Source organism: Pristis pectinata, chromosome 5 (genome assembly GCF_009764475.1).
Source record: "Pristis pectinata isolate sPriPec2 chromosome 5, sPriPec2.1.pri, whole genome shotgun sequence".
NCBI classification, from domain to species: Eukaryota; Metazoa; Chordata; class Chondrichthyes; order Rhinopristiformes; family Pristidae; genus Pristis; species Pristis pectinata.
Window position 1 is genome coordinate 98,826,017 of NC_067409.1, and position 26,388 is coordinate 98,852,404.

Here is a 26,388-nt window from a genome sequence, read left to right on the forward strand (position 1 = left end):
AGAATCTGCAGACAGTCGTGTTCCATGATCCTCCTGCCCGTCCTTCTTAGTAGTGGAGGGCACAAGTTTGCGAGGTGCTGTTAGAGCAGTCTAGGTGGGTAACAAAATGCATCTTGCGGATGTGCATGGCCCACTGTCCTCTCCTATCAGATTCCATCTTCTTCAGCCCTTTGTCACTTCTCCCAGCTTCTTACATCATTCCCACTCCCCCTCTCACCTGGATCCCCCTCTCACCTGCCAGCTCTCACTCCACCCCCTCCCCCCACATTTTTATACTGGCTATCTCACCTCTTTCTTTCCAGTCCTGAGGGATGTCGACTGTTCATTTCCCTCCATAGATGCTGCCTGACCTGTTGAGTTCCTCCAGCATTTTACGTGTTGCTCTTGAGGATGTGCCCTTGGTGGAGGGATAGAATGCTTAGCATGTTGAATGAGGAGTAACTAAAATATAGAACCTAACCATAATTACTACTTTGCAAATTCCTTAGCCCCAAAATATATTTTATATGTGCAATGTAATTCCCTCATAAATATTTTGAAATACAAAATATTTTAAAATAACTTTAAAGAAGTTAATTTATGATATTTCAGCTTGCAGACCTATATGTCTGTATATGCTTCAGTCTTTATTTAACATCTTATAAAAATTCAAAAAAATTATGAAAAATTGAGCTTTATCCTTCAAGGTTTAGTCCCTGTTAGAATTCTTTAATGTGATTGGCTGCTCAGGGATTTGATGCCAGTGATCCTATTGAACAGCTGCCTGACTCTGACAGACATCAACAGAAGGGAGCAATAAACAATCTGCTGGAGAAACTCAGCCACTCTAGAGGTGTGTGTGTGTGTGTGTGTGTGTGTGTGTGTGTGTGTGTGTGTGTGTGTGTGTGTGTGTGTGTGTGTGTGTGTGTGTGTGTGTGTGTGTGTGTGTGTGTGAGTGAGAACATTTCAGGTGGAAACCCTGCATCAGAAACATGCTGCTCGACCCGCTGAGTTCCTCCAGCGGATTATTGCTCCAGATTTCCAGCATCTAGAGTCTCATGTCTCCATCAACAGAAGAGAATTCACATCAAAGAAATCACTAGGTCTTTGTGGGAACTTCCTTCAAGATCAGAAGTGAATGCCACCTCTTCACTGCTGACCACAAGATCCTGGCCAATGAAAAATAAAGTAATTATCTCAATTTTTTTTGCACATTTGCAGAAGTATAAAGTCATCTGAGCAATTATTATTTTCCAGTAATTGTTCTTAGGAGTATGTTCCTTTAATAAGTGACTTGGATAATATTTATAAAGTTTATTATAAACTGTTGAATAATGTTGTCAATACAACCAGAATCACAGTACAGTGGTCCATTTCAAACTGTATGAATGAACTCCTTACAATCATCATTAAACTAAAATGAACACTTATACAAACAACAGGCAGGTTCAGAACACTGCATCATAAAAATATCAGTGAGAAAAAATACTCTGTTGCAGCCTCATGCAATATTTTATTCTACAAAAGAGTAAGCACAAAGACAACACTCAGCAGCTATAAACAGCAGATTCACCATCTCTTCCAACCTCTACTTTTGCAGATTATCACAGGTATGTGCACACATTGGCAGTTCATATACCCCAATATACTTAGGCACAAAGACGTGTCTGTAAAATAAATAATCTATGGAAAGACAAAACCATTTAATAGCATGTATAGGCAACAGTGATCATGGGATATTAGCTGAGGCGTGTTACCAGTCTATTAACCAGTATTGGAAATAGTCAGCAGGTCAGGTAGCACCTGAAACAATTATTATTTGTTCTGATTCAAGATCAGTGACATGAAATGTTAACTCTTTCTTTCTCCACAGATGCTGCCTGACCAGCAGAAAAGTATGTCATTATTTCAGATTTCCAGCAGTCATAGTATTAACCAATGTTGTTTTCTAAGGGAAAAGACGTGATCCCACTTGTGTCAGCTGAACTGGTATAAGCCAGTGAAAACCCCATTCCCTTTGAGGTCATAATTAAAGTATTACATTAAAATATCCAGAAAAATAAACAGATATAAAGTACAGATACCACTTGATATTTGGCTAAAATACTTTAAGAAAAGTTCAGCATTTCATTTCCAATATTTACAAAACTGGAAGGAGAAACTATGTAAAATGCTGGACAACAGGATTTCAATCTCTGGTCACCAAAGGTAAGAAAAAAATAAGTACAGTACAGGCAACTTCACATATAAATCAGAACCAACTTTAATAATTATGCCATCATGGCTTAACCAAGCTCCAATCTTAACTACTTTTATTTTTAAACAAGTAATTGAGAGTCATCAACGATCATTATTCCTTCCCTACGTTAACTGTATCGCTAGACATTGTCATTATGATACTGCTTGTCAAAGTCTGCCAGCGCTTTTCAATCCCATTGAGTTATGTTTCCTCACCACTAGACTGTATGCAGCAGCTCACCAAATCACATTAATTGTGAATTAATGTATTCTTTTCTCCCAATTTAAAATGTTGTGCATTCAAAGGTAAGCAATTTTAATAAATCTAGCTGAATGGTTTAAAACCCTAAACAGTAGCCTTAAAGCCCCAGCAGCAAAATCAGCTTATGCCACATAGTGTATTTGACACACTAAATTGAAAATTCAACTCACCACAAAGTTAACTATTCATTTGAAAACTGTCTCTATTTAAAATGATATCCTATCAGGCACATCAAAACACCTAACAGCTGAACCATCATCTAATGAATTGGAAACTAAAATAATCCACCAGTACAGTTCCGGCTTCACATTGCGAAAGAAGTCTAATGATTTTTGTCAGCACCTGCGCACATATAAGATAAACCGTCTTCAACAACGACTGGCTTAAATAATTCTATGTTCTTTTTGTCGCAGTATGTATACATGTACTGGATTTTAAAACCTCTATGCATGTATGTACATTAAAAACCTAATTGCAACAGCTTGCCAAAAATTAAAAAAAATAAAAATTCATACAACTTAGCCCCCAATAAAATGTTTACAATTCTATTTGACAGCACTTGTACACTTGTCTAAAATCTGTCCTCACTGCTCACAGGATGGTGACAAAAAATGAGTATTGTTTCTGTAGAAGATTGTTGCAACTCAATGAACTACCGTCAGTTAAAGCCCAGGTTTCAACAGAGTAGCCCAGTTTACAGTGTATAAAATGATGCCTACCAATACTTACAGGAGACTGAATCAAATTACACCATGAATAGTATTATTGCACTACCCATTAAAAGGGAGACTATGGATAATAATAATTTAGAAATACAATGTGATATTAAGGGAATCAATTTCCATTAATTCTGTATTTATGACTTAAGATGCAAAACCCCTTGAAAATTCAGCAGAAATACAGTTTTCACTTGATCTCCCAAAATTACACCTTAGGTATTCATCACTTCCCAAATGAATCATTCCTTTTAGTTTTATGCATTTGCTCAGCTTCCTCAGCATGGCTCTGAAGCCTGGGCCACAAGAGACTAAATGCTCTGCATTCCTCAGTACAGCCATAGTCCAGGTATCTTGCAAACTAGTAAATTCTGAAAGCCCATTGTAGACTAGCGCTTATTTCAGCCACAAGAGATAGCAGTGAATCGCTTCGATATGCAAGACATGTTATGCAGCACGATACCAAGTAGGAACAGGAGGACACAAGCCACAAGCAGTACAGTGCAAACCCCTGAGCAGGTGGAGGTCTTCACAACTTCCCTGCTTTCCTCCTCTTCCTCGTCTTCCCTCGGTCCACTTTGCAAAGGACGTTGCTGGTGCTGCTGCTCCCCAGGGATCAAAACAGCAGTCACAGTCTTCCGCTGGCTTCCCGGCAACAGTCGACAACCCCCTTCTCCTGGCAACAGAGCGCTCTCCTTGGTAACAGTCAGTGGGACCATGTAGCAACCACTGGTCGGGAGCCTGATGAAGACTGGGGTGCGGTCCGAGACATTGGGGATGCTGATCACAGCGATTATTTCTGGGTCGTCGGGCAGCTGAGATACAGACAAGCTGGGAGAGAGCTTGGTGATACTTCGACACCAGGGGCACGTCAGCTCCTTCTGACTGCTTCTCATCTGTTGAAGGCAGACCGAACAGCACGTGTGCCTGCAGTCAAGTAGCTTGGGCCGACGACACGGACTGTAGTAATTGAAGCAGATCTGGCATTCCATTTGGGAATCTTGAGAGACGGTCTCCATTTCTACACTGACAAATGCTGACTTTTCTTTTAGAAAACTACGTTTTCTGGCAACCTACTCTCGCCTGTGCCTTTTCCCGCTTTCCCTGCCCTTCTTCAGAAACCCTCGGTCACTGATGTGAAAGTTTTCCAGTGTTTAGAGTCCCCTTCTGGGAGCAGCGGGTTTAGCAACGTGCTGTCACTTCCAGCAAATGCCCAACTGCAATCTTTCATTACCTACAAAACAAAAGTAAATTTGTAAATGTACACGCAAAAAGTAAATGATATAAATTTGATCATTTATGTTAACATGATAAATTATGGTGTTGGCCCTGGCTCACTTAATATTACACTCACGTTTGGGTCAGAAGGATGCAGTTTTAGGTCCCATTTCAGTGACCTGAGCAGGAAATGTTATGCTCCAGTGTAGCTCCGAGAATGTGCCGCACCATCAAAGGGCTGCCTTTCAAATCAAACTTTAAACAAAGGTCAAAAATGCTCTTTCTGTGGGAAGCAAATGATCCAGTTATTTTGAAGAAAGTAAGGGTATGGATCAAAAGCTAAAAGCTAAGATTTACCTTATTCTTTATTTAGATGGAATGGCCCCTGACGGGCCAAATCACCTCCTCCTGGACTGTAGGTATCTAGAATTCTAGTTATCTGCAGAACTATCTTTACTCAGCATTACTAAAACCGATCACCTAAGAGTTATCACAGTTGTGTTTATGACAAACTGGCTGCTGTGTTTCCTATATCACAATTGTGACTACACTTGAAAAGTACTTCCAACTATAAACCCCTTTGGGGCATCCTCAAGGGAGTTTTATAAATAAAAATTTTATTTTTTGTTCACAAAATGATTACATGCTGCCAATGTTTGAGGATAGGCGATGAGCTGCATAAATAATTTGTAAATGCTTTCTCCATACTGATGAGGAAACAAGTTTACTTTTTGAATAAAGATATGCACTAATCTAACACCTTTCACAAATGTCATGCCAAAGCATAGTCAATGAAGTACTTCTGAAATGTGGCAACTGGTGAAATGCTCAAAGACTGCAGCCAATAATGCTCACAGAAAGCGGCCACAAACAAAAAAAGATTCGGTTTTTTTTAAAAAAAGATGTTGAGGGTAAATATTGGGTGAACACTAAGGTTAACTCCTCAGCTCTCCTTCAGAATAGTGTTATGGGATCTCTTAAGTCTATTCAAGAGGAAAGATGAGGTCTTGATGTCTTATTCAAAAGACAGCACCTTTGACAGTGGAGCACTCAGTGTTGATCTATAGCATCAGCCTGGATTTGTGGGCATCTGCTTGGAGTGGGACTTGAATCCAAAACTTTCAGACTATTTGTTTTCAACTAAACAGTCAGCTCTAGATATGCCAACAATTGCACATTCATGTTTATTCTTATTCACTTGTACAGAAGAGCCTTGCTAAAAATTATTTTTCCCCTCCACAGAACACCACATGTTTATCAGTGAGTTTAAATAAATGGATCATTTGCAACTAGTTCATTAAACATAGAAAAGGCATTCATTTCTTTGAATATAAATTACTGAGTGAATGAGCAAAATTAAGAAAGAAAGGAAGGAAAAGGTTGCCATCTGTACTGTGCTATAAAGAGGTAGGAAGTGAATTTGCACCCATGCTGTTTGTTACCTTTCACAGTCGTTCCAAATTGAGGAAACGGCTCATTCATGCCTGGTATTTCCCAACAAGGCAAAACGCTGCAACAAAAATAGATGGACAGTCAGCCAGGTTCCTTGTACATACCTCCATAAACCCATAACTCCATAATCCAGAGGGTTGTGGGCAGGCTGCTTACTCACTTTGCCATAGAGAGCATTGCAGAAAAGTTTGGAAGTACAATAATGAATTGGTGTTCCAAAAGCAAACAAAAAGCTCAATGTATACACTTGCAGACACACAGGAAGTTACCTGCGTCATCTCTGAGTAAGTGAAGGAATTGCTCTGAATAAAATTAATTTCCATGTTTTCTACTACAGACAACATAATTCATAATACTTCCAGGAACAACAAAGAAAATTATTTACATTATGATCAAAACATTCTATCAAATTGTTTTCCTCTTTCTGGAGAAAAGTTGAAAGACGTTACACAGGACCTGCTGCGTCGCTGGTTGTTCAGTTGTGGCAGACAAACAGAATCACAGTTGGAGCCTGCCCATTTGCTCCTGAATTAATTTCCAGACACCATGAGCCAAACATTTCCAGATCCTCCAACCTGGAGCTTGTTTGTCTTTTCACAACAGAAGTTACATCAACAAATGTTGTTGAAGTACCAACCATACAAAGAAAATGATTTTTTCTTGCTTCTCAGATTTTTGGAGATCCCAATATGATGGGACTTTTTTTTGAAAGATGGTCACTGATATAAACTTAGCAATTACAGCAGTCAGTTTACACCCAGCAAATTCCCACACAAGACAATGAAATAAATTACTTAAATAATCTACATCAATGATTGTGACTGACGGAAACACTCAGAATACCAGTTGTGTCCTTCTTCAAATGGTGCTTTTGTATCTTGTCTGAAAGTAATTTAGCATCTCATTTGAAAGATAGCATCTCTGACAGGGCAGCACTCTCTCCATAATGTGCTGGTGCATCAGCCTGGTTAATGTGCTTAAGTACCTGGAATGGTCTTGAATCCATGACTGTCTGACTCAGAGATGAGGGTCTCATCACTTGGCCAAGATTCAGTCCTAATATTCCTTTTTACTATTAATTCACACAATCCATTAACATGCATGCATCATGATTTATGTACCAGCATAGAAGATGCTCGAAGAAAATGGCAGATGAAAAATCCTTTCTCCTTTAAGAAACAGTTGACCCATTAAGTATTATGTTGCTATTTGACTCCTACAGTTAAGAAGCACATGAATTTTGTTTTGTAATTAAATGGCTTCCCACAGAGACTGCACAGTTCACCAATATCATGAGAATATCATTACCCAAGAGACAGATTTGAGTCCTTTGTGTTTATTATTTTGGATAAGTTATAGCCAGATTGCAAGGGGAAGTGGAGAGAAGGCCAGGTTCCTGCTTATGAAATGTCCCAAGACAGAATAAACAACAATTATAAAATCACACATTCCCCCCTTACAGAGGGTTAATTTTTACACGCAGTCAAACAATAACCAACAAATGAGCAGCGTTCTGGGAAGGGCTGTCTTTTTGATGAGATTTAAACCAAGGCCTCATCTGCTCGCTCAAGTAGGCATTAAAAAAAAATCTCATTTTGGAGGAAAGCAGAGGGAAGTTATCCCTGGTGTCCAGCCAATTTTGATCTCCCATTGAACATCATGAAAATAGATTATATGGATATTATTAAACTATTGCTAGTGGGAGCTTGCTATGTGTAAATTGTTTGTTGTGTTTCCTAAAACTGTGGCAAAATTCTGAAAATATTTCATTGGCCATAAGGTGTTTGGGAATGTCCACGAAGGCACTACATAAAGTATTTTTTTATATGTAAATTCAGAAACGTGATTTATCTAATCAAAAATAAGGAATCAATAGAAACAATACAAATATGTGTGTCTGAAATAAACAGTTTGATCTCAATGCTGAGATCCCTCCCCTCACCCCCATAGCCACTGTGCAAATTCTCTTACAAAAGCCCCCAATATAGTGACAATACACCTCTGTCTCCATTGAGAAACCCAACATCCTGCTGCATATTTACACTGATATGAACCTTTCAGCTTGATCATGGAAGCAGTAGGAAATTAATTCCCTTCAAAACAAAAGAACATTTGTAAACCTGATTCATGAACAACAAAAATACACGCTTTTCTACCACTCTCACAATTCTCATTCAAAAAAATCTATTACAGTCAGCCATACCTTGCGAAGTCCAGACATCAATTAAAAATAAATATTACACAAAAAGGGAAACGCAACCAAAAGTGAAGCTGTTTGTGCAGATAACAGGGCTACAGCCAAACACCTTCATTGATGCAGACTCGAAAATATGCTCTTTGCAGCTGATCAGATCTTAACGATAAAACTTAATAAACACATATAAAAATAACAAAGACAGCAGAATTGTGCATGACCAGACTTGTCTTTTTATATACAAGTTCAGATAAATTGTAACCCTGGCGGCAGTATTTGATATCCTTACATTTCTCTCGTAGTCCATGACCTTCCACAGTCTGCACCGAATGTTATTTCACGGAATAAATAAAGAATTCCTTACTGTCATTGACTGCACTGGTCTCTGATACAAAGTGCATTATGCAGTCTCGCATAGGTCCATTAATCGCCAGCACTGGCCCAATTTTATTTTTCAATTCACTGCATTATTTTCCCCAAGCAATCTTAATAAAGCGCAGAAGGTGGTCCTTCGGCCCATCCTGTCTGTACTGTCATTTTCAGCTCGTAACAATTCTTTGGCGTCACTAACACCCTCATTGTCTTTTCAATCATCAAAGAGCACACAACTCCGGCGAACCGTATAAGACACCCTGCATTTATAATTAAAAGTTGGCATTTTTGAGTACGTTTAAGATCCACTTTGCACGGAACGCAATGTCAAAATTTCCATGTCAACCCTCAAACCAATCAGTTAATGTTGCACGAACACACAGCATTCGCTTTCAAGGAGTGAAACATCAGGGAATCAATGACAGCTCGTCTCTATGCAGCTGCAATCGCGCAAAAAAAGCATAAAAACACAAATACCTTCAACAATCTCTGATACTGCACTTGCAAGCTGCTTTTGCTTGCTGCAAAAGGTAATGGTAAAAAAGTATATTATTTTCAGTGCTGCAGACTCTCCCCTTCCGCAGTCTTCTCTATTTCTACTTGCTTATTTTCTTGCACTCTCTTGCGCAAAGCTGATGCTTCTCTTTCACTCTTGGAAAGTGCCTATCCTTGCCGCGGCCACCACCCCGTACTCATAATCTCTGCCTGCCTCCTGCCCTGCGCCCGAATACATGTAGCAAGTGGGCTGGCAGCCAGTCAGGGAGGGAGCAGGAAGGCTGGTGTTGGGACACCCTGGGACTTGTAGTCATTCAGGAGCGATTCGCTGCTCCGCGCTCTGCCGCGAGGACTACAACTCCCAGGATACAAAGCGCCCACCGACGGGCTCCGCCTCTCCCCACTTGACAGCTGGCTCCGCGCGCGCAGGTGAAGGCCAGTCATTGTTTCCCTTTGATTGACAGTTCCCATGGAGGCGGTGCTAGGTATGACTGACAGCTCGTTCCTCGTCAGGTAGGAGGCTTTTCCTTGAAGGAGACAATTACGCTCGTCAATTGATACAATGAATGAGAAAATATCGACACTTTCATTTATATGTTGCCCTGCATTTTATTCAAACAAGCATTTTACTATAACTCTAGAGATGTTATTTCAGATTTGCATTTTATCCACAGCAATGTCACTGTTAATCAGTGCGCATATTTTGTAAATAATATAGACATCGTCTACAAAATAATGTTAACGCCAGAACAATCGCCGGGAAAAAAAATCACCATTACAAAGCCTGTAGCGTCCATTCTTTTCCTCCCCTCCAGTTCCCAGATCACAGTCCAGCCAATGAGTGAGGCATCTATTTATATAGTTCAGTTCATTTTGAACGTCACTGTTTTCATTCTTAAAATACAAGATCACGTTCTTTTATAAAATAAAATGCATTGTGAAAACAAAACCTGCAGCAAAAAAAAGGACGCTATCTTTTGGCGAGCAAGAACATTGCGTTAGTGAAGGGTGTTGAAAGCTCGATTAACACGACATTAGACAGTTTTGTTTTATTTACATAATATTTAAAGCCCTGTGTTCAAAAAGATTGAGGCATAACATGCAAAGTTGCAAATGCGTTCTTTGTTGTATACAAGGGGAAGAAATAAGCCGTAGTTGTGACACAGTGTATCTAGCTGTTCATTTCTTTGTTTCTCTTTCAGTGGTATTCCACTCTCTGCCCAGTTTCAGTCCCTTCCCCTCATCCGCCGAATGTCATTATTCGTTCAGGGATCTGGATTTACCTGAGAAGTCCAGCATTTATTGCCCATCCCTAATCATCCTTGATGGTGTGACACCTTCTTGAACTTCACAGTCCTTGTGATGAAGGCACTTGCACAGGCCCATTGGGGATGGAGTTACAGGATTCTGACCCATATATTTTCACATCAGAATGGTGTGCGACTTAGAGCCAACCTGCAGCATTCGGATGGAATTTGGATGTCAGCAGTTAGCAGCAAAGGGCCACATTGTTGCCAAGTTGCCGCCAATCAGCATTTAATCAATGTTAGCTTTCACAACCGGAGTGGGAAGGAGCTGCAAATGATTGGATGTTACAGCAGTGAAGGAGGCGATTCAGTCCATTGTGCTTCTGTCAGAGGAGTTTCCTTCTATACGTGTTTTGCACGCAGACAAGAATCGTTCACAACATATTGAAATTGCTAGCCATCACTGCCTGCCTGCTGATCCTGACTGCACTGCATCTCCCACCTCTCCCACCCACCCCCCCAAACAATCTGCTGGCAGGTCAAGCAGTATCTGTGGGGCTAAAGGAATTGTTGACGTTTCGGGTTGAAGCCCTGCATCAGGATCAGTTGTTGCATGCATTAAGATATGAAATTACGGATTTTAGGAATTTGTTTCTACATTTATTTCAAAAATTTTATAAAATATTCTTGCCCTGTCCCTTCTATAAGACAGAAGCAATAATATATTTAAAAGGGTACTATCGCATTTAAGGTGAAGATACCATCCATTCTAGGTAATCATTAACATCATCTAGCGTGTGCGCATCAGGGTGCTGTTCTGGAGATAAAGATAGATCAGACTAAATCTGATTTATTTTTGAACCCATCCTTGCTGATTTTTACTGTTAAAAGGTAACAATCTATTATGTTGAGTTTACAGCACAGAAATAGCCCATTTAGCCCACACAGATGTTTACATCCCAAACAAGCCTCCTATCCTAATTCATCTCATGCTCTCAGCATAATTCTAAAGCCATTTGTCTTCATATGCCTATCCCTTAAATGTATTGCTACTGTTCACCTAACCATCTCCTGGCAGAAACATGTTCCACATTCCAACCACTCTCTACGTTAAAAATATTTCCCTACATTCATTATTGGATTTATTCCAATAATAAATTATTGCAGGCACAGTAGTGTAGTGGTTAGCATAACACTTTACAGCGCCAGCAACCCAGGTTCAAATCCGGCCACTGTCTGTAAGGAGTTTGTACGTTCTCCCCATGTCTGCGTGGGTTTCCTCTGGGTGCTCTGGTTTCCTCCCACATTCCAAAGACGTACGGGTTAGGAAGTTGTGGGCATGCTATGTTGCTGCCGGAAGCATGGCAACGCTTGCGGGCTGCCCCCAGAACACTCTATGCAAAAGATGCATTTCACTGTGTGTTTCGATGTACATGTGACTAATAAAGATACCTTAATCTTATTAGTGATAATTTTGTATTCATGAATTCTAGTTATGATCACTCCTGCAACTGGATTCATCTCCAAGTCTGCTGTATCAAATTGTACAAGAATTTTAAAAGAACATGATCAGATCACCCTTCAGCATTTTTCTGGAGAAACAGGCCCTAGCTTGGCAGACTTCCCTCATAAGAATAGCCTCTCAATTCTCAGATCAACTGGGATTGTCTTTGTGAATTTCTTTGGTACCTTGTCAAAAGGATCAATAATTTCTATCAAACAGGGCAGGCTATCTCTGATCTATGCACCAGATGTAATTATGACAAAGCCCAATCAAGTTCTCCTCATGAGCATCGGGGGTGGGGGGGCGGCTGTGTCCATATTGGGAAAGTTGCCCCTCAGATTAAACATGTGACAGTCATATTCATAGAATATCTTTCAGCCAAAAGGCCAACCTCCCCCATTACAATCTCTACATATACCTGTTCACTGACGGGATGAACCCGTCAGAGGTGACAGCACATTGGAACTTCAGCATCAACTCTAAACCCAATGAATTCACATGGCATCAAGCTAAACATGACCAAGCAAACCTCCTACTGATATTCATCAGTAATGGGAGGATGATGTGTTCCCCCATGTTGAATACAACTTGGAAGAAACATTGAGGGCAGCAAATGACATATATTGAACTCTGGATGGGAGATGTCAATATCCAGCATTAGAAATACTCAGTAACATCATTGCTGACCAAGCTGGCCAAGTCCTGATGGGCATAGCTGCTAGACTGGGTCCATGTCAAGTGGTAAGAGACAAAACCCTACTTGACCTCATCCTCAACGATCTAGTTTTGCAGATCCATCTACACATTAGTAGAAGTGATCACAGCACAGTTGCTGTGGAGACCAGGATCTGTACTGCATGGATAACTTTCACCTTGCTAAGTTGTACTACCACTACTATGAACAGATTTCGCAACTGAAAACCCCCGAGGTTCTGGGAGCCACCAGCAGCACAGAATTGTACTTTAAACCATAGAACCATAGAACCATACAGCACAAAACAGGCCCTTCAGCCCACCATGTTGTGCTGTCCATCAAACCACCCTCACACTATCTAACCCTTTCCTCCCGCATATCCCTCTATCTCACATTCCTCCATGTGCCTATCCAACAAACTCTTGAACCTGTCCAATGTATCTGCCTCCACCACCACCCCAGGCTGTGCATTCCATGCACCAACCACTCTCTGGGTGAAAAACCTTCCCCTGACATCTCCCCTGAACCTCCCACCCATAACCTTAAAGCCATGCCCTCTCGTCTTAAGCATTGGTGCCCTGGGAAGGAGGCGCTGGCTGTCTACTCTATCTATTCCTCTCAATATTTTATATACCTCTATCATGTCTCCTCTCATCCTCCTCCTTTCCAGTGAATAAAGCCTAATTTAAATAATAAATTACTACAATCTGTGTCCTAAAGGCCTGGTAAATACCATCAGGTCGGTGGAAACAACATTGCTTCAAAAGATGCACATGTTATGAACAGCATCAAACAAAACTAAATTCACCTGGTGTTGCTCCTAGCTACAACACAGAGCTATATGCATGCTAAATAATGGGAGCAGCACAATATAGACAGAGTCCAGTTCTGTAGACCTACCACATCCATTTGTGAAAGGTGGTGGACAATTAAACAGCTAACTGGAGGAAAGTGCTTAGCATCCGTAACATTGATGATGGCCTGTGAGTGTAAAGGACAAGGCTGAAGCATTTATAACAATCTTTAACCTTAAGTGTCAACTCTTGATCTCCCAATCTACCCCATCATGGCCCCAACACTTTATTTATCTGCACTGTACTTTCTCCATAGCTGCAACACCATATTCTGCATTCTCTTTTTCTTTTTACTCCCTCGATGTACTTATGTATGGCATGATCTGACTGGATGGCACGCAAACAAAGGCTTTTCACTGTATCTCAGTACATGTGCCCAATACCAAATATCCATCTCAGCCTCATCCTTAGGTCATCATGATCATGAAAATCTGTCATCAACCAATTTGATTCATATTATGTCATATCCTATGTCACATTAAGAAGCAGTGGAGAGCACAGGACACAACAAAAGCTGTAGGTCTCAATGACATCCCAGCTGTAATGAATTTCAGAAGTAGCCACATCGACAGCTAAAATTTCAAGTACAACACTGACAGCGACTAGACAAGGTGGAAAATTGCCCGGGTTTGTTGTGTCCTCAAAAATAAAACAGGACAAAGCAGTAAAACTGATGTTCACAGAATAAAAGGAACAGTGGCAGAATGGATATAAAATTTGCTTAGGGATAATAAATAGAGAATTGTAGTAACTGGTTGCTTTGCAGGATGGAGGGCAATATGTAGTGGTCAGAGAACCTTAGAGATTTACAGCACAGAAACAGATGCTGTGGTCTATAATGTCCATGTCGATCATCAGGTACCATTCTATACTAATCCCATTTTCCTGCACTGTCTACGATGCAAAGGTGATTCAAGCTTGTCCAGGTGCTTCTTAAATGTGAGAGTAGTGGTGTTGCATCGGATCAGTGCTGGAACAACTGATTTTCTCAAAATGTATTAAGACTTGCACTTCGGAGCAGAGGGGTCAATTTCAAGAGTGGCAGGTGACCAAAACTCATGTGCAGTAAGCACTGAGGATGGAGATGGTCTTCAAGAAGAAGACAGGCTGGTGGAATACATGGACATGTAGCAGATGAAATTTATCACAGAGCATTATACATTGGTAGGACGAACAAAGAAGGTAATATAAGAAATACACAATTCTAAGAGTGGTCTTCATGTGCAGGAATCTTTGAAAATGATAGAACAGTTTGAGAAGGCGATTTTAGAAAAGTAATAGAGATTGTAAACTTTACAAATGGAAGAAAGGAAGTTATGTTGAACGTCTACAGATTGACATCCTGGATCAGTGCAAGGGCCACTCATATGAAATATGTTTTATTTTTACCATATATAACCAGATAATGATAATTTTAAAGTACATGAGGAGACAAATGCTGACGTTTATTAACAGCATACATTGTGGTCAGATTATTATCATGTAAAAAAACTTTAATGGTTTCTTTATTTAAATGCAATATAATTCTGTGTTTGGCAGCAAAATTTTCTTGAAATAATTCTTAAAAGTCCTAACCTGTTCTCATCAGGGAATTTAATATATTCACTATTTTACAAATGAAGCACTCCTTTACAAAATGTAATAATGAATTTGACATTTTTTCATGTTTTATCCTTTCACTTACTTGCCAGATTATAACTAGTTACTTGTATCGATGCTATTCTTTGCTAAATCATCATCCAGCTCTTCATCTGAAATAGGATTATCTTCCTGTCATAGAAATCTGTTCCATATATTCGTGATTGTAATTTGGAAAACCCTCTGATATTCTCCAGTGCCTGTAGAACCCTGACATTTCCAATGACAAACTTACTTCCCTCTTCTATTTCTCACCATCAGAAGCTATGTAAAATTTGTATGTGGTGGAATGCATTTACAGGTCAAAAGTCAAGTTTTTATGAAACAAAAATGCTTGACAATTAATGTAAATTATATTTCAGATTGTGGTATTATTGATGAAGGTGAATGTGCAATCTGGCTCTGAAAGAACATGTTATATAATAGAATACTTCAGCTCCCAACCTTCCTATTTATTTTCATAGAATCATAGAAATTTCCAGCACCCTTATGGCCCATCTCATCCATGCTGACAGTGATGCCTATCTATGCTAATCCCATTTGCCCACATCAGGCCCGTACCCTCTATTCCTTTCCTATCCAAGTACCTGTTTAAATGCCTTTTAAACTTTGTAATAGTATCTGCCTCTACTACCTCCTCTGGCAGCTTGTTCCAGATATTCACCAAAATTACCTCTCAGATCTCCTTTAAGTTTCTCCCCTCTCACCTTAAACCTGTTCCCTTTAGTTCTAGACTCCCCTACCTTGGGAAAAAAATTCTATCTATGCCACTCATAATTTTGTAAACCTCCATAAGGTCACCCTTCAGCTTCCTACATTCCAGTGAGAATAAACCCAGTGTAACCAATCTCTTTTTTAACTATGTTACTCCATTCCAAGCAACAAGTGATTCTCTACTGCACTTTCTCAATTGCTACCACATCCTTCCTGTAGTGTGGCGTCCAGAACTGCACACAATATTCTATGTGCTATGTAACCAATTTTTAACAATACTGCAAGATGATGCCCAACTCTTATACTCAGTGCCTCAGTCTGTGAAGGCAACCATACCAAATGCCTTTTTCACTGCACTATCCACCTGTGTCACCACTTTCAGGGAGCTATGGACCTGCACCCAAAGGTCTCTTTGGACATTAATGCTGCTAAAGTCCCTGCCATTTTCTCTATATGTTGCAACAACATTTGACTTCCTAAAGTGCATGACCTCACACTTGTCTGGATTAAATTCCATCTGCCACTGCTCCGCCCAACTTTCCAGCTGATCTTGTTCCTGTGATATTTTTAACAACCTTCTGCAGCATTAACAACTCCACCAATTTTTGTGTCATCTGCCAACTTACTAATCATACCCCCTACATTCTCATCCAAGAGTCATTTATATATATTACAAAGGTCCAGCACCGATCCCTGCAGTACACTACTTGTTACAGACTTCCACCCAGATAAACACCCATCCAGCCCTACACTCTGCCTTCTTTTACCCAGCCAGTATTGGATCCAGTTCACCAACATGCCTGGAATTGCTTATGCCTTGTGTTTTTGTTTATTTTTTTTCTGGCAAGTCAACTGGCTGACTGCAAAGAAACTACCAGAATCTTCACAAGATTCCAATTCAAGTTGCTGAGTAAGATTTGTTTGCCTGGTATGCTATGTACATAGTACCCCACATGTCTTGATCTTGACAAGTTACAGGTAGGACTTCAGTCCAGTAAGTTTACACCCAGGTTGCCAGAAGAGTTAAGAGTCCACAAATAGGCATCATGCATCATATTAATCAAAACCATACTTCCTGCTGGTAGATCAAATTGGGCCACCTAACCTACAGTGGCTTTGAATGTAGTCAGAAGAAACAGGATGTGGACTGGATGTGGTCTGCAGACTGTATGTTGAGTATACTTGCTCTTTCAAACACTGGTTTAGCTGCAACCAGAATAATGCACCCAATTCTGATCATTGCATTAAAGAGCAGATGAAAAGGTGTCAAGAGAATGTGCAGAAAAGATTTGATAGAATGGTCCACAGTTACATTGACAGACTGAAGAATCTGGAATTATTTTCCTTAGAGCAGTGATGGTTGAGTGGTGGAAACGCTAAAAATCATGATGGGTTAAAACAGAATGAAAGTAGAGAAACCTTTCACATTGGTGGAAGGATTGAGAACCAAAGAACGTGGATTCAGTGACTGGGAAGTGTCGTACATTTAAACATGTGTCACATCATTCATGTGTATTGAACAAAAATGCACAGTCTGAGAAGAACTTTTAAATAAACCAGACACATCTTCGCACCTTGGTTGAACTCTTTATCTCTCACATTTAACACTCTGTGCAGTCTGCAATGCACTTTGTTAGAGGTAATAATTTACTGGGAATGTTGTGACTGTGAATGAACCACACAGAGACCAGAGCTGTAGATGTAAAAGGTCTTGATTTGGCACAAGCAGACATTCAGGAGAAGACCTGGTGGGAGTCTCTCTCTTGGGACAATCTCTTGGTGGAATCTCTCTGAACTCAAAGTACATCAAGTTTTATACTTTTATAGAACAAAAATAACACCAGGTGATTGAATACAATTTCAATAGTTACAATTGCATAGCTTACTTCAATATTTTGAAGTAATCACAAAGAAGGCACGCCAGCGGCTCTACATCATTAGGAGTTTGAGGTGATTTGGTATGTCACCAAAGACTTATAAATTTCTATAGCTGTACAGTGGAGAGCATCCTGTCTGGTTGCATCACAGCCTGGTATGGAGCCTCCAGTGCACAGGATCGCAAGCAGCTGCAGAAGGTTATAGACTCAGCCAGCTCCATCACGGGCACAACCCTCCCTACCATCGAGGACATCTTCAAGAGGCTGTGCCTCAAGAAGGCAGCATCCATCCTTAAGGACCCTCACCATCTGGGACATGCCCTCTTCTTGTTGCTACCATCAGGGAGGAGGTACTTGGAGCCTGAAGACCCCAACTTAATGATTCAGGAACAGCTTCCTCCCACCCTGCCATCAGATTTCTGAACGGTCCATGAACACATGAACACTACCTCATCATTCCTTTTTTTTGCACTATTTTTGTAATTTATATATTTTACGTCTTTGCACTCAACTGCTACTGCAAAACAAATTTCACGTCATATGTCAGTGATAACAATTCTGATTCTGATTCTGAGTGCAGACAAATCATTTCACTGAATTACATTTTTACAATGGGAGCACATCTTAACTGTCAAGACACCTCTGAATGTTTAAACACCTTTGCTAGGACAAAGTAATTCACACGGGTGGTCTAATATCTTCTGAGGGCAAAGACCCCAGATACTCAAAATTAGTGTTGTGAGGGCTCTCTAGATACACAAATGCCCCCACTTATTGATGCAGCTGAAGATGTCTGATGCCTGGTTTGAGGGAGACAAATTAACATTACCCATTATCTGTAGGTTTGACCTATGCATGCGAGAAAGTCTCACGCTACTTTACAAACCACTTCTCTTAAGCAGTTCCTGCTGTGAGCCAGTGGCCAGCCTCTGCAGACAGTGGTGCTTATTCATGCAGCTCTGCCTTTAATTTCAAAACCGATTACTGTATGTAGTTTATCTTTTGAAATAGTTCGTGAAGACTGGTTCTCATTTGTATTAATGGTTACTATATCTTAAATCTCATACTTTGACTATGATTGCTTGACCTTAACAGGGAACAGATATTTTACATTGACAATGAGAATGGGATGGCCAAGAATCAGTCAGCACAAGTAACAGAGTTGACAAACTCTTGAGTGTCCACTTGCCTGAATTGGTATGAATCTGAGACATAATTAGTCATAGTGAACCTGACATGGTCCAACTCAAACCAGCTATATCAGAAACCTTCATAGCTATGCCAAAGAGCAGGAGTTTTTCAGTTTGTACATGGTTAAAACAGTGATGTTAATTAGAGTGAATAATATTGTTGAAGTGCAGAATGGGAACAAATATGTTCAGAATGGAGCCATTTATGTTCTCACTGGTAGAAATGGGGTCAGTTATACACAAGGAATGTTGGCAAACTTACTTGTACCCTGCAAAACAATTAATATCTGTTGAGGTAATGGGAAAATTGCAAAACCATTTCAAACCAGCACCAGAGATACTGAAATGTTTTAAGTTTGGAACCCAAAACCAGAGAAGAAGAAAGAAGCAATTAGAAGAATAAAAGAAAAAAGCAGATAAAAGCCATTTGACCCCTGGAGCCTGCTCCACCATTCGCCAGCTCATGGCTGAACTTTTACCTCAGTGCCGCTTTCCTGTACGGATCCTATATTCCTTGATTCTCCTAATATTTGAAAATCTTTTGACCTTATTGCATATATTCACTGTCTCAGTTCTAAAAAAGTTGTTGCAGCACCAAAACTTCAGTGCCTTCCTGGACAACGTTGTCTATTGAATGTGTCTGTGAACTAACAGATGAGCTCATCCAGGCATGGTAATCAAACACTCAAGGTCTAACATTAGAATGGGCATGCAAAATAGTTACTTCTAAGCAAATAGCTTCTAGAAATGCAAAAAACTCAAGCCAGTACAGAACATTAGTGTTAATGCGATGCATGCAGGCAAAAGGCAGGATCAAAGGCAGGAGGTCCAGCATCAAGCTTGAACAGTATGAGCAACAGTGGCATGAAAGGTGAACTGGATGGAAGAGCTCTTATCATTTTACTGGGAATTATTCAGCACTCGTGTGTCAGTTCAATGCAGCATGATGTTTTAATTACAAAACACAAGGGCATATAGCCTCAATATCCAAGGCATGAAATAAGATCAGGTCTGCTGGCAGTCAAGCAGATTTTCAATGGTAACTAAATAACTACAGCAGAAAGCCACATAATATATAGTATTAAAAGGCTTGAGCAACACAAGGAGTGCATTTTAAACAGCAGATACACCACTAGAGGCCTAGGTAAAATGCAGTGTTTCAGAATGAAGGTAACCAAGACATTAACATGAATATTGATGCAGCTCAGTCATGGACAGGGATTTGTATATTAATAGTTTTAGTAATGTGTCATTGGCAAAAGCACATTGAAGCTGACAATCTATGTTCTGGCAAAACCCTGAAGACATTGGGTCAAATGAATATGTGGTCTTCCACAATGAACAAAACCAAAACCACCAATCATAGCAAGTGGAAAAGCAAGAACCTGCAGAGACCAGGAATCTGAAATAAAAACAGAAAATGCTGGAAATATTCAGCAGGTCAAGCAACACCTATGGAGGACATTGACCTGAAGCATTAACCCTGTTTCTCTCTCTATAGATGTTGCAACGCCCATTGAGTATTTCCAACATTGTCACCATAAAGTATAGTAGCTGACTACACAGACAAGTCCTCTCCGCTTGGGTAAGGGAATCAAGGATGGAATGAAAAATGTATTTATAGTGAATATATCACAACTACATTTAAGGCTTCATATTTAGGTATTAAGGGGCACAAAGCTCATGTACACAGTAAGCCATTAATCACACTAGATGGGCAGGCATGGTATTGTAGCAGTTAGCATAACGCTATTACAGCACCAGCGACCCAGGTTCAATTCCAGCCACTGTCTGTAAGGAGTTTGTATGTTCTCCCCATGTCTGCGTGGGTTTCCTCCGAGTGCTCTGGTTTCCCCTGACATTCCAAAAACGTACGGGTTAGGAAGTTATGGGTATGCTATATTGGCACCAGAAGCATGGCGACACTTGCAGGCTGCTCCCAGAACACTCTATGCAAAGATGCATTTCACTGTGTGTTTCAATGTACATGTGACTAATAAAGGTATCTTATCTAGATTGTAAAACGTGCTAAAAGCTCAGATAGAGGAAGAGATGAACAAACTTGAATGACATGGTGAGAATGGGTGAAATTTAGTACTATCCATCATGATTGTGCCAAAAGCAGATAAAATTGCCCAGCTCTGCAGAGTTATACCTTAACCAAGCCAGAGGCAATCAACAATACCATATGCCCATATCTTAGGATCTGAATGCTTAATTAGCATTGCTTGAAATAAGTATTCAATTAAGCATTGCTGAATACTTAACTGAATGCTCAATTCCCTCCCCACTCCCTGCCACTTTCCCCTGAAACCATAGGAGGTGCAACACTTACTCATGCACCATCTTGCTCACCACACTTCCAGGGCTCTCAACAGCACTTCCAGCTGAGGCAGACATTCACATGCACCTCCTCTAAGCTCGTCCATTGCACTTGGTACTCTCAACGTGGCCTCCTCCATATCAACGAGACCAAGTGTAAACTAGGTGACCATTTTGCAGAGCACTCTGTTCACAATGGCCATCTTGAACTTCTGGTTGTGTGTCACTTCTACTCCCTTCCCATTCACATACCAACCTGTTTGTCCTCAACCTTTTCCACTACCAGGGTGAGGACAAATGCCATGCCTCATAATCCATTTGGGTGGCTGACAACCCAAAGATATGAACACTGAATTTTCCAATTTCAGGTAACCCACTCCCCTTGTCTTCCCTTCCCACGCCTTCTGGTCCACCTATGTTGTCTCTCCCTTTGTTTGCCTTTCCCATTTCCATCTGTCCATCACCCGCACACCTATCCACCTGGGTTTCTTCTCCATGGCCGCCCCTCCCAAATCCCTCCCCCATCTGGTTCTATCTGCCCATCATCACTCCCTATGGAGTTCCACTTATCACCTTCCAGCCTCTGTCTCCAAACTCCCCCCCTCTCCTACCTGGCCCATCATCCTCCACCTCAATGGTTCCAACTATCACCTACAAGCCCCTGCCTGACCCTTCCCTCTCTCTTTATACTGGCTATCATCCCTCTATACTCTCAGTCCTGATGCAGGGTCACAACCCGAAACATTGACTATCTCTTTGACTCCACAGATGCTGCTTAACCCGCTGAGTTCTCCAGCAGTTTGGTTTTTGATAGAGACTACCAGAACTGTAGAGCATAGCCACCAAGGGCACCACTCCAAGCACAGTAGAGGCCCATGAACCTATTTCAGTCTGTCCATTGTGATTATCGTGAGAAAGGTATCGAGAACTTTCTGGTGCTAGCTGATGGTCATTCAAAAGGAATTGATGTTCAACATGCGAGACCACAGAATGCAAGATCAACTCTTGTGACACATGGCTTTCCTGAGGAGGCTGTATTGGATAATGGTGCACAGTTTATATCATTTCAGTTTGAACAATTCATGAAAAAAAAGAATAAAAAATCTCTTCACTTCTCCTTACAACCCATCCTCAAAAGTAGAAGCTGAAAAGTCAGAGTGTGCAATGCCTCAAGCACTAAGCAAATTATGGAACACAGATCAAGTATCATCATAAAGCATCACCTTGCAGCATTTCTTAAGCTATACAATAACGGCACACTCCACCAGCTCCTGAAGAAAAGTTGATGCACAGAAAACTCAGGATGTAATCGAGTCTGATTCAGCCAAATTGAAAGGGAAGGTGAATGAAACAGAGATGATACAAAGTAAACATCATGGCCCACGCCACAAGGGGAAAATTTCAGTTAGCATGATGAAGTTCATGCGCTGAGATATCCAGGCAGGCTGGGTTCCAAGAATGATCTTGTAAGAGTTGAGGAGGAATTCAGAAGGTTTACGTGAACTTTATCTTGGTGCAAGAGACTCAAGAGAATAGTGAGAACGTTGTGAATTACCACATACTCCTATGACTGCTGAAAAAGGGTCAATACAGAAGGTGACTGAGAAGAATCTGGATGGAACATGAACGATAAATATCACACCCCAGCATCCAATTAGTCTCCTGGTTCGATAAAAGGCACACAGAACAGTTACGAAGATCACAGAGAATGTGAAGTCCGATGAGTCCGTTGAACTTGTAACATTTCTAAATCAATTAAACCAGCTTAGTCATCGCTTTTAGGAGGGGCATGGTGGAGTATATGTAAATGTGTGTGATGTCATTCGTCATGTCAGCCATAATGTGCAATGTTGTAAGCACATGCCCACTCTGAGAGAAACCTTTCAATAAACCAGACACAGCTTGTTTCAGATCCTTGTGTCTCATATTCGTTATGCTCTGCAAAGCACTTCATTAGTGGTTAAGAACCCACCAGGAATATGTATTTTATAAGAAAAGAGACAAGAAGTGACAAAGGGAAACATTTTCATGCATGGCTGGTGATAATCTGTAATTCACTGCATGAAAACCTGGTGGAAACAGACTTGATCATTGCTTTCAAAGGGGAATTGCATTGATACTTGAATAAGAAAACTGTAGAGCTACCGGTAATAAGCTGGGGAATGGAACCAATTTGATTAGTCCTGCAAAGAGCCAGGCTTGATAGTCCGTGTCACTCCCTTCCATGTTGTAATGATCTTTTGATTTTGCAATTCTAATCCAATCATGCCAATTATCAGTCCACTTCCAATCACAATTAATTGATGTTGTTGTCGACAGTACTATCAAGCAGGACTTACTCATTAATAACCTGCTCATTGATGCTCAGGTTGAGTTCTGTCAGGACCACTCAAGTCCAGACTTTATTACAGCCTTGATCCAGATATGGGCAAAAGAGATGAATACAAAAGGCAAGGTAAAAGGAACTGACCTTGACATCATGGCAGTATTTGACAACAAGATAAACCAAGGAGACACAGCAAAAGTGGAATCAAAGTGAAATTTTTCCATTTGTTTAAATTTCTAGCACAACGTTCCCTGAAAAAGGCAATTAGGTGGTGAAGAAGGCATACAGCATGCTTGCCTTCATGGGTCAGAGCATAGAATTTAAAAACGGAGATGTTATGTTCCAATTTTACAAAACACTGGTTCGACCACACTTGGTGTATTGTATGCAATTCTGTTCATGACACTATACAAAGGATGTGGTTCTGCTGGAGAGAGGTGCAGAGGAGATTTACCAGGATGTTGCCTGGATTGGAGCACTGTAGTTATAGGGAGAGATTGGATTGGTGAGGTCATTTTCCCTGGAGCAAAGGAGGCTGAGGGGTGACCTTATAGAGGTTTATAAAATTATGAAGGGCATAGATGGTTGGAATCTTTCCCCAGGGCGGGGAAGCCTAGAACTAAGGGGCACATGTTTAAGGTGAGACAGGAGAAATTTAAAGGGGATCTGAGGGATAAGTTTTTCACACAGGGAGTGGTGAATATCTGGAATGAGCTGCCAGAGGGATAGTGGAGTCAGGTACAATCACTACATATAGGAGACATTTAGAGAGGCACTTAAATAGGCAAGGCACAGTAGGATAAGAAACGCAGGCCAATGAGATTAGTGTGGATGGGCAAAAGGTCGCACTGATGTTGTGAGCTGGAAGGCCTGTTTCTATGTTGTACAACTTTATGACTCTATATGGTTGAGGTTGCTGGAAGCCAACCATCTCACCCAAATCGTTGCGGCTCCACGGGCCATTGTCCTATATCCAACAGTCTTCAGGAGATTTAATAATGACCTTCCTTCACTTGGTGGGTCAGCAAGATGGGGAGGGAAGGGGAATTGCAGAATGTTCTGTTCCATTCACAACTCCACAGATGATGTCTACATGCAGCAGCTATTGGACAACATGGGCTATTACCTGGTTAGTAATATTTGTGCAACACAAGTACCAAGCAATGTTCACCTCCAACAAGAGAGCCCAACTACCTCCCTTGGCACTCGGCAAAATTACCAGAGCTGAATCTCCTACCACCAATATTGTGGAATTGTGCATAGCTGGGGGAAGACGACCCATTAACCAAAAACCTACGTGGCCAGCTATATAGTGTGTGGTACGCAAACAGATCAGAGGTTGCATAATCCTGCAATGCTCATCTTAATCAAAACTCACAAAGACCAATCACCATTTCAAGTCAAAGTCAGTACTACAATGTAATATTCCCCACTTTCCTGGATGAACACAGATCTAACTGTACTCAAGCACTCAGAGTTGTTCAGTGCAAAGCAATCCATTTGGGAGGGAGTTCATGCACAAACCTGAACATTCCTTTCCTCCAATACTGGTATTCTATGGCAGCATTGTGCCAAAATCAACTACACTAAAATGCCAAGCTTTTCCAGCAGTGCCTCCCAAATCCTTGACTTATATAATGTAAGGTCAAGGACAGAGGGGCATGAGAGCACCACCACTTGCAAGTTTTCCTCCAAGTTCACATACTGTTGTGGCTTGTGAATTCATTGGTTGTTCTTTCATCTTCACTGGCTCAAAAGACTGGAACGCTCCTCCTAAAAGCATTGTAGAAATACATTCACCAGAAGAACTGCAATGGTTCAAGAAGCAGCTCACTAACACCTTCTCAAGGGCATTTGGGCTTGGGCAATAAATTACCAGCTACTCCCACATGACCTCATGAATAAATTTTTAGGAATCTAGATTAGCATCATAAATTAGTAGAGGGATTTGCATTTCCATATTTCAATTTAGAATAATGTAGTCAGCAGTAGGTTTTTAAGAAGCATTTATATTTTAATTGTCAGTTCAGTGATATAGAATGTTGCAACATGCCCACCTTTAAACCCTCAGAAACAGTAAGTTGTTATTTCATTTTGGCAAGGGGACTTTGATTAGCTGTTTTTTTTCCAAGTACAGCTCTGTTTGAACCAGAACTTAGGCTACTGGCAACAAGTTCATACTGAAAACATGTTGTTAGCAAACTTTGACTTACATGTTATTAAACACAAGGTGAAAATGGATCTATCAATGTTAGCAAAACTGTACAACCAGAGAGAGATCAAACCACAGCCACAGCTACCCTCTCGGGTTAACATGTAGGGTCTCATGGAACTATTTTGAAGAAGAGTTCAACCTGGTATCCTGGTCAATCTTTATCCCTCATCAAGGTGATAAGGACCAGTTAATATTTGTGGGAGATTGCTGTGCAGATTTGTTGCATTCCTACATTCCAACACTGTCTACACTTCAAAAGTAGATCATTCGCCGTAAACACTTTGGGACATGAAAAATATTACAGAAATGCCATCTTCTTTCTTTCTAAATCCAAATTCTATTTAGGATTTTTTTTTTACATAAACTCCATAGCTCACATTGAGCATAGCTTACACATCTACACAAGCTCCGTTCAGTGAGTTATTTATTTATCTGTGCATGGGTAAGGCTTACACTCTTTCAAGGAAGTATCCTTTGTGATATATGGAGAATGTCAAAAAGAATGGACTGGAATACCTGACCCACTGACTGGCACTGACTGATGTATCTTCTCCCATCAGGCAGAAGATACAGGAGCCTGAGGGCACATCCCACCAGGCTCAAGGACAGCTTCTATCCCACTGTGATAAGACTATTGAACGGTTCCCTTATACAATGAGATGGACTCTTGACCTCACAATCTACCTTATTGTGACCTTGCACCTTATTGGTCTACCTGCAATGCACTTCCTGTAGCTGTGACACTTTACTCTGTACTCTGTTATTGTTTTTTTTACCTGTACTACCTCAATGCACTCTGTACTAACTCAAAGTATCTGCACTGTGTAATGCATTGATCTGTATGAACAGTATGCAAGACAAGTTTTTCACTGTACCTTGGT

The 26,388-nt window shown here is 40.7% G+C and overlaps 1 protein-coding gene across 1 annotated transcript; it reads right to left on the reverse strand.

Annotated features, from left to right (window-relative positions):
• Nucleotides 1–1,278: 1,278 nt before the first annotated feature.
• On the reverse strand, nucleotides 1,279–9,120 carry rnf152 (ring finger protein 152). The gene is made up of 3 exons (XM_052016329.1): nucleotides 8,909–9,120; nucleotides 5,856–5,923; nucleotides 1,279–4,429 (listed from the first exon to the last, which is right to left on the reverse strand). The coding sequence occupies exon 3, from the start codon at nucleotides 4,212–4,214 to the stop codon at nucleotides 3,597–3,599; it is 618 nt and encodes a 205-aa protein (XP_051872289.1). The 5' UTR covers nucleotides 4,215–4,429; nucleotides 5,856–5,923; nucleotides 8,909–9,120; the 3' UTR covers nucleotides 1,279–3,596.
• Between the last annotated feature and the right edge of the window lie 17,268 nt (nucleotides 9,121–26,388).

Bases quoted from the DNA above. Each gene is read 5' to 3' on its own strand.
- rnf152 (XM_052016329.1), bottom strand. From the start codon at position 4,214: ATGGAGACCGTCTCTCAAGATTCCCAAATGGAATGCCAGATCTGCTTC.